At 42.0% G+C, this 17,988-nt stretch overlaps 1 protein-coding gene across 1 annotated transcript in view; it reads right to left on the reverse strand.

Moving 5' to 3' along the window:
* The window catches only part of ISM1 (isthmin 1), a 41,527-nt gene extending 25,048 nt beyond the window's left edge, over nucleotides 1-16,479 (reverse strand). Inside the window, exon 1 of the mRNA XM_070738137.1 lies at nucleotides 16,184-16,479. Coding sequence (XP_070594238.1) covers nucleotides 16,184-16,306 — 123 coding nt within the window. The 5' untranslated portion in view covers nucleotides 16,307-16,479. The remainder of the gene's footprint in view (nucleotides 1-16,183) is intronic.
* Between the last annotated feature and the right edge of the window lie 1,509 nt (nucleotides 16,480-17,988).

Consider the following 17,988-nt stretch of genomic DNA (forward strand, 5'->3'; position numbering starts at 1 on the left):
TCTTCTTCTTCTTCTTCTTCTTCTTCTTCTTCTTCTTCTTCTTCTTCTTCCTCCTCCTCCTCCTCCTATTATTATTATTATTATTATTATTATTATTATTATTATTATTATTATTATTATTATTATTATTATTACAAACAGTTTGCATTAGAAATTAAACCCCAAAACACTGCAAGTAGTGCAGTTGCTATACAAGTGAGTCACATAACTTATTATTACCAGCCCTGGTATATAGTCTGGCCATACCATTTTAAACTACGGTAATTGAAGATTCCAAATAGTTTTGAAAGACAGATTTGCATACAGACTGTTATAGCAGCCAAAATGGGATATAGGGAAAGCAAAGATCACTACAGCATTCCTAGAAATATGTGGATTTGGGCATTATAGTACTCTGTGCAACTATTCTCAATCTTAGATTCAGGCTGATACCGACCGTGCAAACCTGCCTATTCCAAAGGTGTAAGCTCATTTCAACAAAGGGAGCATTCCTATTATCTGATATGTGGTTTCCACTAACAGGAATTAAATTTTCTGTTGTCTCTCTTGCATAAATTCAGCTTTCCATGCCTTCCTCCAGTCCATTACAACACCTGTTTATGGCTTGATTAGCTCCCATGGGACTGGGATGAAAGGAAGAGCTTTCATCTCAAAATATTGGTGCCACTGAACCCAGCAGCGCCTGCAGCAAATTTCATAAACATGATGAATGCTACCAGGAGTTTTGTAAAATTCGGAAGGGTGCCATAGTGCGTCAATGGCTATTGTGTCAGACTTCAGAAGCACCACCTTCTGAGATTATCCATGTATGCTAACTGTAAAATGGAATTAGATAATATATCTCTGGCCATGACTTCTTTTTCTTTTTAAATTATTGCATAATACCTAGGTGCTTGGAATATCTCATACATATTTAATATTTAGACCTTAATGTTAACCCTTTCTCTAAATACCTGAAACAAAGAAGACCAGAGCACATATCATTGGTCATTATGTCATAGCAATGTACCCTCTGTAAACTTCCTTTTAAAGAAGTTATCAATGCTGTCATGAAAACGGACATTATTTCAATGCTTCAGTTTTAATTAAACATCAGGGCCTTCTGGTAAAACACAGCCCGCAGGGTTGGATCAGTAAAGAACTGAGTTCTGTTTTAAAAAACGAACCAATAATTTTTGTCCAATATGTCCTTGATAGAGCAAGAAAAGGGAAGAGGCTAGAGGAGTAAGAGAACATTGTTTAGATGTCTCCAGTGCCTGTAGAGTCAAGCACTTGTCCTCTTGTTGCTGGATATTCTTTTTCTCTCTATCCTTCAACTCACATTATGGACTTCTCAGTACCAGCCATAATGCATTCTAACTACTTCTACATTCCTATTTATTCTATATTTAACACCATATTTTTAATAGAGCTTTAGGCTTCCCTTATAGGCCTAAAACAACACACTTATATACATATTACCACACAGGATAAATGATAGTCTTCACAGAAGCAGGAAAATCTTGTAACCTTTCCTTTCTCAAACGCACACAAGAAACGTAACAAACATAGCACTTCGTCGGTCTGAAAACAAAATCCAAATTCATTGTTGGGAATTATTTTCACTTGAACCAATAAAAATGTTACCAAAAAGTGTGCATGCTTTCCAGTACTCTATCTTTGGTTAGGTGATACAAAGAGCAACTTTGGAAGAAAAAGCAATTAGGTAAGGTTGCATGAATTCTGCAACAGTATGAACATATCCTAAGCCATGTGCCATCATACGGTATGAACATGTAACAAGCCATGAGTCTCATTTATACATTTATATAATGCAAGCAAAGTAAGGGAAGGGAATTAGATAAACTCAAATTCCATTTATACTCCCAAGGCAGAATTCCAAACTAATGACAGAGAACAACAACAGAATTGGGAATGTTCACTTATTTGGATCTGGGCATCATAAATAAAAAGAAAAAAACAGTAAACAAGAAGTTACTCATTTGTAAAAACCTTCTCAGGTCTGGTATCACTCAGGTGTGTTGGGATTACAATTTCAAGAATTCCCAACCATCAGACAACTTTAAATGCATGAGGTCTGCTTCATTTTTAGCATCTTTAAATATAAATCTCTATTGCATTATTCTCTCTTCTTCAAGCTTGTTTAGATGGGTAGGTATTAAAGCTTGCTTTATTTCTATTTTCTAGTTTAATGTTTGTATTGCGAGTTTGGTTTTGGCTTTATAATTGTGACTGTTTTAAGATTACAGATAGTCCTCAATGTACAATCATTCATTTAGAAACTGTTCAAAGTTACAACAGTACTGAGAAAAATAAATTATGGCTGGACCTGTCATTTATAACATTGCCGCCACATGACAAAAATCTGATGCTTTGCAAACGGGGCGCATATACTATGTTTGCAATATTCATAGGGGCATCATTTGTGATCTCCCCAGGGGGCTTCATACAAGCCAAGTCAATGGGGGAAGCTGGACTCGCTTAATAAGCGAATTATTTGCTTAACGCCTATGGCATAAAATCAGGTGTGACTCATTTAATAACTGTGTCACTTAAGAGTGGATGTTCTCAATTGTGTTTCTAAGCAAAGAAATACCCATATCACATTGTAAATTACAATGTTGCAATGATAAATACAGCGGTGGGCTACAAGCCGGAACGCTAAATTACGCTCGCCACTGCAGCTCGTAAGTTCTTGCATAGAAACATAGAAGACTGACGGCAGAAAAAGACCTCATGGTCTATCTAGTCTGCCCTTATACTATTTCCTGTATTTTATCTTACAATGGATACATGTTTATCCCAGGCATGTTTAAATTCAGTTACTGTGGATTTACCAACCACGTCTGCTGGAAGTTTGTTCCAAGGATCTACTACTCTTTCAGTGAAATAATATGAGCAGCACGATTTTGCTGCTGCACCTGTGGAGGTAGCAAAATTGTGCATGGAGCCGCAGGTAAAACTTTGCCGAAACATGGGCGCAATTTTGCTACCTCCACAGGTGCAGCAACAAAACTGCACTGGTCCCGCAAGAACTTACGAGCCACGGCGGCGAGCACAATTTAGCGTTCCAGCTCATAGCCCACTGCTGGATATGTGTCTGTGTGTGTGTATGTGTGTGTGTATGTATGTGTGTGTGTGGTGTGTTTATATGTGTGTGTGTGTGTGTATATATGTGCATAACTGTCTATGTACTGTATATACAGTACTGATAACCCAACATTGCCTGGGTATTTATAGATGTTGAAGCATTTGTCTGACAGGGAGCCATTGGGAGGGGCCTTTATTCCCCCTACTCCCATGCCCATGATCCCTGCCCTCTCTCTTCCCCCTCCCATGCACTCCTCTTTCCTACCCTTTCTATGATCCTGGCACTTTGCCCCAAATCCACCAGTGGGCACCGTCTGATAGGGAGCCATTGGGAAGGGCCTTTCTTCCCCCTTTACTTTACTAACCCTAACCCTAACCATACGCTGAAAGCATATGCACCAAGACAAATTCCTTTTGTGTGCAATCACACTTGGCCAATAAAATTCTATTCTATTCTATTCTAGTCTTATTTTTTATTTATTTATTTATTTATTTATTTATTCATTTGTCCAATACATAAATACATAGGAAGAAAATAGACATGTGATAATATAAATAAGGGTGAAGGTGAACTTAGAGGAGAGGATATATGAAAGGAAGAGAATATATAAGATAGGTGAAAGAAAGGAAAGACAATTGGACAGGGGATGAAAGGCACACCAATGCACTTATGTACGCCCCTTACTGGCCTCTTAGGAACCTGGAGAGGTCAATCGTGGAGAGTCTAAGGGAGAAGTGTTGGGGGTTAGGGGTTGACACAATTGAGTCCGGTAGTGAGTTCCAAGCTTCGATTACTCAATTGTTGAAATCATATTTTTTACAGTCAAGTTTGGCGCGGTTCGTATTAAGTTTGAATCTGTTGCGTGCTCTTGTGTTATTGCGGTTGAAGCTGAAGTAGTCATTGACTGGTAAGACATGATCTTGTGGGCAATACTCAGATCATGTTTTAGGCGTCGTAGTTCTAGGCTTTCTAGGCCTAGGATTGTTAGTCTATTTTCATAGGATATTCTGTTTCGAGTGGAGGAGTGAAGGGCTCTTCTGGTGAAATATCTTTGGACATTTTCAAGTGTGTTGATGTCTGCGATGTGGTATTCTATTCTATTCTATTCTATTCTATTCTAACCCTAACCCTAACCCATCATCCCGGTCCTTTCCCTTCCCCCTCCCATGTGCACTAGGATGCTGCACTCGCTCTCCTTAACAGCCCAGGCCTTCTGGAGTTATGCTGGAACACACACAGAGACACAAAGACACACACACACACACTGAGGGGTGCTAGGGGTGTCTTACCCCCAAAGTATTAGTTTCCAGAGGGTAAGTCATCTGTGTATCCAGTTTGGTTGAAATTGCTTGAGCCATTCCAGAGTTATGCTGGAACATACATACCAGGGGTGGGTTCTGGTTTTCTTCACTGCCAGTTTGCTCCTGGATGTGCTGCACGGGCACGGGTGCAGAAGCGAAAAATAAGATGGTAGTACCTATGCCGCTGCCAAGAGAGCCAGTTTGGGGGCATTGTAGGCCTGGGTTGCTGCCAGTTCTAGCGACCCAGGCTGCCAAGTTACTATTGGTTCCATAGAATAGATCCAAACTGGGAGGAATCCACCTCTGATATATACATACATCCTTTTACAGTGGTGCCTCTACTTAAGAAATTAATTCATTCCGTGACCAGGTTCTTAAGTAGAAAAGTTTGTAAGAAGAAGCAATTTTTCCCATAGGAATCAATGTAAAAGCAAATAATGCGTGCAAACCCATTAGGAAATAAATAAAAGCTCGAAATTTGGGTGGGAGGAGGAGGAGGAAGAGGAGGAGGACAGTCACTTCCCAGAGCGAAGGGAGCGTTTCTTTTCTCTGGGCACTGGCAGAGATTTATTCCCTCTCCAAGCACCCAGAGAAAGGAAAATGCTTTGTTCACTCTGGACTGCCAAAGCATCCTTAAGCGCCACCGAAAGGCTCCTCTGGCAGCCCAGAAAAGCCCGAGATGGCCGGGATTAAAGGGGGGATGGCAGGAAATTGGCTGGGCCTTCGTGCCTCTCTCAAATTTCCTGGGAAATTTTTCCGGGCTCGGGTTCTTAAGTAGAAAATGGTTCTTAAGAAGAAGCAAAAAATCTTGAGCACCCGGTTCTTATCTAGAAAAGTTCTTAAGTAGAGGCATTCTTAGGTAGAGGTACCACTGTATATATATATTTGTGTGTGTGTGTTGCCTAGTTTGGTAATGAAACATTTGCAGGAAAAACTAAACACAGAGAGTGCCAACAATCCCACAGCCTGGCTATAGTTTTGTTTATATTTATTACTTCTTAATATGGTCAACTCTGTACAAACAGATTAAAAATATAATTCTTATCATTATCCCCTTTATTAGTGCAAGGTTCGACAAACCCAGGCGCCTGGTCGCCAGTGGCGCCTAGAAAATGTTGTCTGGCGCCTAGAAGGGCGCTGCGGTGCCTCTGACCTCTCCGCTCCTGCCCGATGCCGCGGTTTCTGGCGCTCTCCTGCTGGGTCCCAAAGAAGGCAGGCAGGAAGGAGACCTCCATTCTTCGCGCCTTTTTCCCGCCTTCCTTCTTTGGGGCCCAGCAGGAGAGCGCCAGAAACCGCGGCATCGAGCAGGAACCGGGAGGTCGGAGGCACCGGCACGGCAGCGCCCGCCCAGCTGAAGGTTCCCTGTCGTCATCGGCAAGTGTCCTTTGGTTGCCCGGCGGGAGGGCACTGGCGGTGGGAGCGGGGGGGGGGGCCGCGGCTGCAGCGGCACAGGCAGTCGCGGGGAGATGGCGGGGGGAGGGGGGGCGGCTAAAGCGGCCCCGGGCACCGTTCCCTGTACGCTTTTCCAGGGGCGCGCAGGGAGCCGCGGCCACCCGCCCGCCTACCGGATTTCCCTCCGCGCGGCTGGGGAGGTGGATTCGCCGCCCCCGCCAGCCCGATCTCCCTCCAGTGGCTGGTGACGTAGTTCTACCGCCCTCGCCAGCCTGATCTCCCTCCGTGGGGGGGTGGGGGGCGACGAACCGACGACCGGGGGCTGTCCGTCCGTGTTGGGTGGTGCAGGGCAGGCACAGGCAGCCCCAGGGGAGAACAAGGGAGGGAGAGAAAGGAAAGAGAGAGTAAGGGAGGGAGAGAAAATTGAATGAAGGAGGGAGAGAAAGAAAGAGTAAGAAGCAGAAAGGATAGAGAAAAAGGAAGAGAAAGGGAGGGGGAGAAAGGAAAGAGGGAGGAAGGGGGGGAGAGAAAATTGAATGAAGGAGGGAGAGAAAGAAAGAGTAAGAAGTAGAAAGGATAGAGAAAAAGGAAGAGAAAGGGAGGGAGAGAAAGGAAAGAGAGAGAAAGGGAGAGAAAGGGAGGGAGAGAAAATTGAATGAAGGAGGGAGAGAAAGAAAGAGTAAGAAGTAGAAAGGATAGAGAAAAAGTAAGAGAAAGGGAGGGGGAGAAAGGAAAGAGGGAGGAAGGGGGAGAGAAAGAAGATATGAAGGAGGGAGAAAAAGAAAGAGAGATAGGAAGGAAAGAGGGAGAGAAAGGAATGAGAGAGAAAGGGAGGGAGAGAAAGGGAATGAAAGAGGGAGAAGGGGTGAGAGATAGAAAGGATAGACAGAAAGGGAGAGAAAGGAAAGAGAGAAAGGGAGGGAGAGGAAGGAAAGAGATGAGAGAGGAAGGAGGAGACAGAGGGGGTGAAAGCGATGTCAGGTGGAGACTCTGCAAAAAACCAAGTTTGCTTAAAAAAAATTCTGGCTCCTAAATTTTTTGGCTGGCTCCTAGATTCTGAACAACTTTGTCGACCCCTGTATTAGTGTAAGTAGAGTATAAGGCAAATATCTCAAGCAGGTGGTTTGGAGTGACAAAAAAAAGGCAGCATGTTATTGGTTATTTAGTTTGTGTAATAAAACATCTGCAAAAAACAATAACAATGACAACGAAGCTCAGAGAGCACCAAGGACCCATTACTATATATTTTCAGGAAAGCTAAAGCAGTTAGGTATCTAAATATATATTGATGTCATCAGAATTCTATTGAGATGAAAAAGTCTATTCTTGACTTGGAATTGTTCTACTGTATCTCTATACTTGTGAAATGATTTTTTTTTTTTAAAAGAAGGAATAAAAAGGCTCCATACTACCTAATTCTTCTATGATTAAAATATAAGCTTTAGGGTTTTTTAAAAAAAGAAATTCCAAAAAGACTATTTACTTGCACATGTATGCAGGGGTGGGCTACTGCCTGGACCGGGGGGGGGAATTCAGTGGGGTAGCAAAAATGGAGCTCCATCCCAGAGCAGCCAATTTGCACTGAAAGATGTTGAAAGAAAATGCAGGGCATCCTGCATAAGCCACACCCGCAGTGTGGTAGTAAAACTTTTGGTAGCCTTTCACTGCATGTATGTATGCATACCATGCACTCAATTCATTGCAATTTATGCCAATGCAAATGAAGTCTACCAGGTATTTTTTTAAAAGAGCTTGCTTATTTATTTATTTATTTATTTATCTATTTATCTATTTATTTATTTATTTATGAATGAATGAATGAATGAATGAATGAATGAATGAATGAATGAATTTTTAATGGCCACTCTCAATGACTCTTCCTTAATTAATGCTAATGGGATGAGACACTCAAGATTGATGGCTATTGGTGCAAACTGAACTAGGTCAAAGTTGATATTTACTTCCCTAGTTTATTACTAAGGGTCAGAACCTAGGTTTAGAATCAAGATATGCAAGTTGTTCAGAAATACCCTTTAAATACAGTATATTTCAGCTGGGTAATTCTAACATTAAGTTCCACATAATGTATAAGAACTGGAGAAATTCAGTACTGTCTGAGGAAAAGATGTATGTAACTGACTTAGGGTAGCATAAATCTTAAGATTATTGTAAACCTTTTAATAAAAACAGTTGAATAGTGACTGTGGGGAAAAAATAGAAGGAATATACAGCATTGCAGGAACTTGTGTTTTCCAAATTATAACTCCCAAGTGTTTAGCAAAGATGGTTAATAATAGGAATGTTGGCACAGGTATTCTCAGATAACCAGTGTAATGAAAAAGTGATGACAATTTAGTAAATGAATTCCTCTTTTCCTCTTAGAGGCAGAAACTTCCTAGTATCTTGAATATTTGAAGAATGCTAATTTTGTGTTTCTATTTTCCCCCCTGTACCTTTCAATCAGTATTGAATCCTGACCTAGAAAAGTTTCTACATTTTTCTTGGCAAGTTTTTTCAGAAGTGGCTTGCCATTGTCTCCCTGAGGGAGACAATGACGGAGAGTGACTGGTCCAAGGTCAGACAACTGCCTTTGTGATTCAGGTTGGATAGAACTCGTGGCCTTTTGTGTTTCTAGACTGGTGCCTTGACCAGTCAATCACCAAAATCAATCTATCTATCTATCTATCTATCTATCTATCTATCTATCTATCTATCTATCTATCTATCTATCTATCTGCCTGCCTGCCTGCCTGCCTACCTGCCTACCTGCCTACCTATCTATCGTATTTTTCAGAGTGTAAGATGGACCTTTGTCCTTCCTAAAAGAGGCTGAAAATTTGAGTGCCTCTTATACTCTGAATGTAGCTTTTTTCGAAGCTTTTTTTCCAGCCCTAACTAGGTGCCAACAATCTTTCTAGCTCTTACCCTGCAGGCTTTTCATTGTTACTCTCTCCAAATAATGTTTTCCAAACCCTAAATCTTTGCAGGCTTTTTTTCATTGCTTTACTTGCTCTGAATATTTCTTTCCAGCTCTAACCAGGTGCTACCGATCGTCTTACCTGCTTGCAAGCTCTTTCATTGTTACTCTCTTTGAATAATGTTTTTTTTTTAAGCCTTAACCAGGGGATAAAATAATGTGCTGAAGCTGACCAGACTAAGCTGGTAGGCAGATTTCCCCCCTATTTTCCTCCCCCAAAACTAAAGTGTGTCTTATATTCCGGTGTGTCTCATACTCCGAAAAATATGGTATCTGTCTTTATCTCTCTCTCTCTCTCTCTCTCTCTCTCTCTTCCTCTCTTTCGCTCTCCTTCTCTCTCATATTTACAAAGAGAGAAGGGGGAGGGAAGGAGACATTCATATTTTATCAGATAGCGACATAAATGATACATTTTGGAAGATCTGAGGAAAATAATAGATATTAACATAATTACTATCTCCTGAATTAAATAAATGAGTGCTGATTTTTTAGCATTTAGCCATTCCAGGACTCCAAATTTAAAATCTATTATTTCTGGAACATAGTAATAAAATAATCATAGAATGGGGAGCACATGGTTGAGATCTACAGCCTCAACTGTAATTGACTAATTACTAATTGTACCTTCAATGGTAACTGTATAACCTTTGAAATTTGCTCATTCCTGCAGGAAGATACTATTATAATTACAATCACTGGAACTTCTCCTTTAATTATACGTACTGAGAATTAGACAATCCTTTAATTTTATTTTAAGTTTTATTAAAGCCCAAACTGCTTCATTCAAATGCATCTACTTAAAAAAGGAAGGGAGAGAAAAGTCTACCATTTTTCCAATACTTGCTCCATGTTGAGTAAAGGCCGCAAGAGACTTGCATTTCCCAATACTATGTAAATCAAATTGAGTACCATCTCAGGTGGAGAACATTTGCCAGCCAGCTAAAACCATTACTCATTTGATTTATTGTCTGCAAGATCAAAAATGTTTCTTTCTACAGACATTTTTAAAGAAACATTCCAGATGAGCACACTGTTGTGGCATGGAATAACAAGGTAAAAGGAAAGGTTTAAGAAAGTATAAAACCCACTAGGGCTGTATCTGAACAATTAAACTAACAAAAGTTTCCAAAACTTGTTAATTTATTTTATGTTGTAAAATATAGACCAAATATTTTAAATTTCCACCTCTTTAACTGCTGTTTAACTGCTTATTATGATATGTTTATTTTTTGCCGTTAAGTTTCAGCTTTTCCAAAATTCAGAGCTGTAAAATCAATTAAGTTAGGAAGCCTGTAACTCTGAATTGCTACACATGGCAGAATATATGAAATATATATGCTGGATCAGATGTTCAAAGCTATTTAAGGGTAGGAGGTCAATTTAATAGAAACTGTTATGAGAAAGTGGAGTGATTTCATGAAATCAGAAATCTGCGTATATATACAGAATCTGCCTTTAGAACTAGATAATCTGTTTTTCTAAGCTTCTCATTAATAGTTATAAGCAATTTTTTTCAGGAAGTAACTTCACTCGGACTTTCCATTAGCTCAACTGTTTCTCTCCAGTAAGAAAGAAATACTATTTAAGAAATATTTCAGAAATATCCCAAATGCTTTATTAAAACAATGCACAATCATATTTAATTCACTCTTTTATAAACATTCATAAATATGAATGAATGGATTAGTGAATGAATGAATGAATGAATGAATGAATGAATGAATGAATGAATGAATGATAGAAAATTCTTAAATCGGGAATGATGATACAGTGCTACATAATGGCAAGAAGTCCTTCAAATGGTTGTTGATCAAAACTCCTATCCCTGAAGTAAATACATCTTAAAATTCAATCATGGGATAAAGCAAATGATACTAAGAGGCCAGAATCCTCTATTTCTGAATTAGAAGATCATGCATAATGGGGCAGTTCCAGATTTTGCCATAAGTAAATCTGAAAAAGTCACACTAAATAAAGCAGATGTTCTCCATAATTGCCCTTTCTTTATATAATATATGAATCAAATACCTTGTGTGTTAAAAATATAATGAACTTTGTTCAATAGCCTAGTCTCCATAAAGAAAATTACAGTAATTATATATGTATTATTAAAAATTTCCCTTAAATCAATAAAAAATAAGAAACATAGAAACATAGAAGACTGATGGCAGAAAAAGACCTCATGGTCCATCTAGTCTGCCCTTATACTATTTCTTGTATTTTATCTTACAATGGATATATGTTTATCCCAGGCATGTTTAAATTCAGTTACTGTGGATTTACCAACCACGTCTGCTGGAAGTTTGTTCCAAGGATCTACTACTCTTTCAGTAAAATAATATTTTCTCATGTTGCCTTTGATCTTTCCCCCAACTAACTTCAGATTGTGTCCCCTTGTTCTTGTGTTCACTTTCCTATTAAAAACACTTCCCTCCTGAACCTTATTTAACCCTTTAACATATTTAAATGTTTCGATCATGTCCCCCTTTTCCTTCTGTCCTCCAGACTATACAGATTGTGTTCATTAAGTCTTTTCTGATACGTTTTATATTTAAGACCTTCCACCATTTTTGTAGCCCGTCTTTGGACCCGTTCAATTTTGTCAATATCTTTTTGTAGGCGAGGTCTCCAGAACTGAACACAGTATTCCAAATGTGGTCTCACCAGCGCTCTATATAAGGGGATCACAATCTCCCTCTTCCTGCTTGTTATACCTCTAGCTATGCAGCCAAGCATCCTACTTGCTTTTCCTACCGCCCGACCGCACTGCTCACCCATTTTGAGACTGTCAGAAATCTCTACCCCTAAATCCTTCTCTTCTGAAGTTTTTGCTAACACAGAACTGGCAATGCAATACTCAGATTGAGGATTCCTTTTCCCCAAGTACATTATTTTACATTTGGAAACATTAAACTGCAGTTTCCATTGCTTTGACCATTTATCTAGTAAAGCTAAATCATTTACCATATTACAGACCCCTCCAGGAATATCAACCCTATTGCACACTTTAGAGTCATCGGTAAATAGGCAAACCTTCCCTACCAAACCTTCCCCTATGTCACTCACAAACATATTAAAAAGAATAGGACCCAGAACAGACCCTTGTGGCACACCGCTTGTAACCTGTCTCGTCTCAGAATACTCGCCATTATTTTTTATTTTATATGGGGTTTGTTTTATATTGTATTTTTCAACATGAGTCATTAAGAGAGATTTTTGATTTGTGTGCATATAAATATATTTAACAATTAAAAACTTTCTAGCAACTTTCTTCAGTCTGTCCCAAAGATACATTTTCAAGAGGCAACTGGACTTTCTGGATTTTCTTTCTCATCCAGAGCTGAAGAAACTGAAAGTCCATTTGTCTCTTGAAAATGCATCTTTGGGACCTGGATGATTGAGAATCGTCATAGACATTTCTTCAGTCTGCCTAAACAATTTGTTGGGAGTGTATTTTTATATATTTCTTTTCCTTCTATGAATGCACCTGTTTGCTAGATTCCCTTTTCTCTGCCCATTATCTTCTATACACAACAAAGAGTTTGTTCTTCAATCTTGGTTTTGGGGTTTTTTTGTTTAGAATTTTGGGTTTACCAATTTCACACACTCATCCATCATGGTCAGTGGTTTGAAATTATGGAAGCTTTCAACCACTAAACCTGGAAAGTCACAGGTTGAAAAACCCTGCTAATAAAAAGATGGATCTCTTGCTTATAAACTCTCACCGCACCCCACTTTCAGTTCCCATTACCTGTTCCTTGTTTCTGTTATGGAAACATACTGTAAGATTATCTGGAACAAGCTAGGGAAAAAAGTAACTAATTTTTATTCATGTTAATTTGCAGCTCTAAATTTGTCTCTGTGTTTCAATAACCAAAGATCTGTCTTCAATGTGCAGATAACATTTTCTGGCTACTTAGTTTACACAGAGGAAAGAAGTTCTGCATCCATATATTCCTTTTACATCATAAAAATTAAAATCTCCATGAAGGCCAGCAAGCTTGTTTTCGTGGCTTGAATTATGGCAGGCAACAATAGCCTAGGAATTTTCTAAGTGTTGGTTGGGCTCCTGAAGCTCAGTTCCCCAGTTACTCTCATGGGTTTCTCATACATTTTATCCACTAATAATATCAGCTATCCAGAGAATCTGACGCAGAATGCAATTTGAGCTACATTGGTACAATATTTTTTGCATTTACAAAAGATGATTACTTGTTGAATTTTCAGTACTTAATGAGAAAGTAATGCGTGTCAAGGGAAAAAGTGTTTTGTTAACATGTTCATAAGAGCATTCAATGGATGTCCTAATGAACGCAGGAAGGTTGAAGATATGTCAACTCCATAAGCATTCAGTGCCCTATGCATCGGGGAACAGGTTTTAAAAAGTCAATTTAGTGGTCCCCCTATATAACCAAACCCTCATCCATTTTGTATATGCATCATCATCATCACACACATCTACAAGGCTCTAGTCTAGAGATCAACCATTTAATGGTCATAACTATAGACTTTTTGACACCCTCAACTTTGTCCCACCCACCGATTCCACTGCTTGTTGCCCATCTATCATCCATGGATGTTCCAGCAATGCTGTGCTTTGTTGTCAAAGGCACAAAGATGTTCCAGAGTGCTTGACATTCTGACATATTTGCAACTCTTTCAAGAGTTATGTCTTTTCCCTTGATTGTGTAGCTGCCCTCTGAACTCCTGCATGCTCTGAAGTAGCTATTGGACTTTAAATCCAAAGTGCTGTACAGCTCTAAAAGATATTAAAGAAGCTAAGATGGAACTCATGTTCTGTGCACAGTGGAGAGTTTCTAGCACTTTTCCTTTTCTTAATTTTATATTATAGCTCAACTTGGACATTGTCTCCTGGGTTCATTTCTTGGCCATAAGTCAAAAGCATAGAACTACTGCAATATGAAATCTGGAAAAGAACCTTTTCTCTTCTCAAATAATTTTTTAATATCATCAGATTAAATGAGTGTGTTATAACTTTTTGAGTGTGTTATAACTAGGAGAAAAGGCCGATACCAACTATCTACCTGCTCTCTGCTTAGCAGAGATAACAAGGGTAAAAGTCGATGAAAGAATATAGAAAGTTATTTGTCCAGGGATTGTATTTTTGAGAGGAAGTGGTTCCTAACACAGAAAGTATCTGAACTTAATTCCCTTCAGATTCCTAATTGGAAGTTGATTCCTTTCAGAAGAAATATTTTTGCAATAAAAAATGTATTCTTCTTAGTTAATACTTCTTCAAATGCTTCTAAGTGCAGAAGACAGCAGAGGATATTTGAATAATATATATAATATAGAATAAAAACCTTATGTTCATTTTCTCTTTTAACCTTGTGGATTTATTGGCATCAGTTACATATAATGACATGACATGACTTCTATGTTATTAAATTAATTTGCAGACCCACTTTTCCCCAACCAGATGCCACAAGATTTGTTTGAGCATGTATGTATATATGTGTGTGAGTGTGTGTGTTTGCTTGCTATTTGTTTGTTTGCTTGTTTGTTTGTTTAATGTATTGGCCACCCATCTCACCTCAAGATAACTCTGGGTGGTTTACAATCATAAAAATAAAATAAATAGAATGGTTGACTGCAACTACAATTGCCAGAATTCCCAACTAGAAGGGGTCAAAACAGGTCTCCTGGGAATTCTGTGACCTTTAACCCCAACAACCTGGAAGCTTTGAGAACACTAATATAAACAAGGGAGCAAGTAAACATATTAGTAGGACATGTCATGATAGGACATCTAAATTTATAGTTTCTTATGTGTCCAAACAACCCCCAATCATAGCTTCATACCAGGGAATATTCTTGATACAGTAATAGTAGCATAGCTAACCATAATAAATCATGACCTCATGTTTGTGCATTAAGCAAAGTTTTGCCTGCTGCTTTCCTCATCTGATGGTACAAAGGATGGTGAAAATAATCTCCATGCTCATTCGTGTTCTAATATAAATACTCTTTTTGGCTTATTGTTAAATATGAATTTGGCTATTATTTCATTAGGTCATTTGGGTCTATATTGGATTACTAATGCCAGCTATTCATAAAGAATGCAATTTGTTTATACTGCAAAGAGTAAAAAGCATTAATCAAAAGGGGCTTTATATATATTTTCCTGATTTAGAAACCTATTTGCCTGAGATTTCTTTCACCCACTGAAGGCTCTGTTCACAACTTTCCTAGTCTTCTTGAAGTAAATGCTTTCCCTGTCCTGCTGCCCAATATCCTGTCACTGAATGAATGAAAAGGACCCTGTCGGACCCAGTCAGTCCCTTTCATTCATTCAGTGATGGGTTATGGGGCAGCAGGACAGTGAAAGCATTCAAGAAGATTTCAAGAAGTTGTGAACAGAACCTTCAAAGGGCAAAAGAAATCTCAGGCAAATAGGTTTTAAAATCAGGAAAATTTGAAGGAGGCAAGAGTATACATAGACAGCCAAAGCACGCAGCAGCAACAAGAACAGTAATAAGAAAATGATGGTTTTGTTGCCAGACAAAATATCCCAGAATTTCTCTTTTAGTCACTCTATATGGGCCAACAGCATGTCAGAGGTGCCAATTCTCTACCCCAAGAAAGGTCCATATCCTGACTTAGGAATGAGCATGTGGAGGTCAGATACAGGACCAAGGAACGACGAGCATCCAATGCTAGGGTGAACCAACTCAAATATAAGTGACAAATTAATGTAAGAAAAGGGAAGTCTTACAGGAGCAAAAATTGTTCAGTCTTTGTGCACAGGGCTGGCGTAGAAATTCAGAGGTGGACCACCCTCTATGCTTTGCACACAAAAAATAGTAAGGAACAATCCTTAAGAAACGCAGTTTAAATGGCAGAAAAAAAGACGGGAAAAGATTCTAGAGGAATTTCTGGGGAGCTAGCTTAAGACTTCAACCACAATTCTTTCTAACCAGCACAAACTTTTTTGGGGGGGACGACTTCCCTTCAATTCTTGACACCTCAGTTCAACAGAGCCATACGTGGGAATGCGGGTAAAAAAACACAACACCTCTTAAAGAGAGACAGTTGGGTCTAAGCTTCCAAGTTTCCCAACCCACACGGCCCTTGTTGCTTAGGGAATTCTGAGGTGCCCAAGCTGAGAAAAGGCTCTTCCAGAAGCGAGACAGCCGCTCCCGAGGCGCGCTCGCCTGAGGAACTGCAACGGAGCGGGTCGAAGGCAGCTTCCTCCCTCAGAAGGCGCGCTTTACAAATGTTTGGGTTTACACACACACACACACACACACCGTCAGCTGGATGCCCGGAGTTTTCTGCCAAGGGCGGGAATGGCTCCAATGGGAAAAGAGGGACCGGTGGGGGATGGGAGAGGGGGGTTATTCCGAAAGAGCCTTTTGGCTTTTACGCGCGCAGCACAGCCTTGTTCGCGCTCGCTCTCACCTGCTGACGCTGGCTGTGGTTGCCCGGCGGCGCTTCGGGATCGCTGCTTCGCAGCACCGTGATGTGCAAGGTAAGCAGGAGGAGCCCCAGCAGCAGCAGCAGCTCGGCCGCCAGACGCACCATCCTCCTGCAGAGGACGGCTTTAGGGCTCCGCGGCGGCGGCGGTGGCGGCGACTGAGCAGCAGCGGCAGGAGGAGGAGGAGAAGAAGGAATAGCAGCCGCCGCCGCCGCCGCTTGCTCTGCCGCTAAGGAGTCGTGAGCAGGAGTTCCCGCGCCAGCAGCGCCGCTCTCGGGGTCGTCCGGCCCAGCAGGAGAGGACGCGTCGTCGCAGGCAGCGCCGTCGCTGCTGCAGCCGCCGCCGCCGCGCCACCGCCACCACCACGACGGAGCCACTTCGGGATGGGAGGAGGCGGCGGCGGCGGCGAAGGACGACTGGGGGCGCTCGTCCGACGGCGAGGGCTGCAGGGGTCGCTGCTGCTGCGCTCGCAGCCCGACGCTCGCATGGGGGGTCTTTGCCCGCCTTGTGGAAAGCGGCCGCACGCCGCGGAGGGGGAGGTAGTGGGGGAATGCCGCGGACTTCTGTCTCTCTTCCCCGCTCCCCTCCCAGCCTCCGAGCGCGCCCCGCTCGACCCAAGAGACGTGGTCGGGCAGCCCCCGGGTTGGAAGTGGGGGGGTGTTGAGATATGCAGGAGAGAGAGAGAAAACCGATGGGCTGGCGCCTCGGGAGAATTCGGGGCGCTGGTGTTGTAGATGCCCGGCCTGTCTACAGAGGCACCGCGGCGTCCGCCCCTGCTGGCGGCGAGCGGGAGAGCCCCACTTGTAGGAGTCGGTCCCCCCCCCTCCCGCGACGTCTATCCTAGCGCTCGCTCTCCGCGCCTCAGGATTGCTTTTGCCCCAATGTCTCCCAGGAGACCCGCCGCTCGGGTCCTTCGGAGACCTACGTCCCCACAGCGGGCTTCGGAAGCCTCGGCGCTGCCCTTAAACTCGCGAGGAGAGGGGCACTTGCAGTCTCGCAGGGCACTTTTCTCCTCAGCCCATTAAAGCCCTGAGGGCGGCTGACTGTCAGCGCGGGCTCGGCTCGTGTGTCAGTTTTGGAAGCCCCGCGCGAAGTTTTCCCGCCCTTGCCTCGGCTCCTGTGTTCGAGGGCGAATCCCGAGCCTCCTTTTAATTTTCTCCCGGACCAACTTTCACCCCTTCGGGTCTCTTCTCGAGTCTTCCCTTCCTTGCTTCTTCTTACGACCGCGGCCGGTCCGAGGCGGCTATTATTTCCCACGCAGAGCTGCCACGGTTCCTCTCAGCCGCTTCGTTCCCCCGCCGCCGAGTAGGGATATCCAGCCTGAAGGGACGGTCGAAGTCTTTGGCTGGAAGCCTGGGAGGGGACGGGGACTCGAGCCCAGCCAATTCCCTGACCCGCTGGTGCTGGGATGACGAAGAGAGGAGGCAGCGTTGGTGCCCGCGCTGAAAGGCAGGCTCCTCTTCTCCGTCCAGCCTGGCTTTCTTGCGTGTGTCTCATGCTTTTATACGAGGCCCTTTCCCTTCTCTGCTGAGCTGTTGTCTCCCCCTTCTCCCTCCCCTCCTTTTAAAGTTTCCTTTCTTCTGATCTCATCACAGCAGCTCTTTTCTCCCCTCCCCTCGCGTTTTATTCCCTGTGGCTAACTCCTTGTTTGCCCCTCGCTGCCAACCTGGAGAGTTACAAGCCAGGAGATCAGCAGGAGCCCTCCCTTGAGTTTTTTAAAATATAGTCACTTGTGGCCCCTGCAGTCCCTCTTGAATGCAGCCAACATTCCCCATTAGACACTCAACAG

The sequence above is a fragment of the Erythrolamprus reginae genome, chromosome 1 (assembly GCF_031021105.1).
Source record: "Erythrolamprus reginae isolate rEryReg1 chromosome 1, rEryReg1.hap1, whole genome shotgun sequence".
NCBI lineage: Eukaryota > Metazoa > Chordata > Lepidosauria > Squamata > Dipsadidae > Erythrolamprus > Erythrolamprus reginae.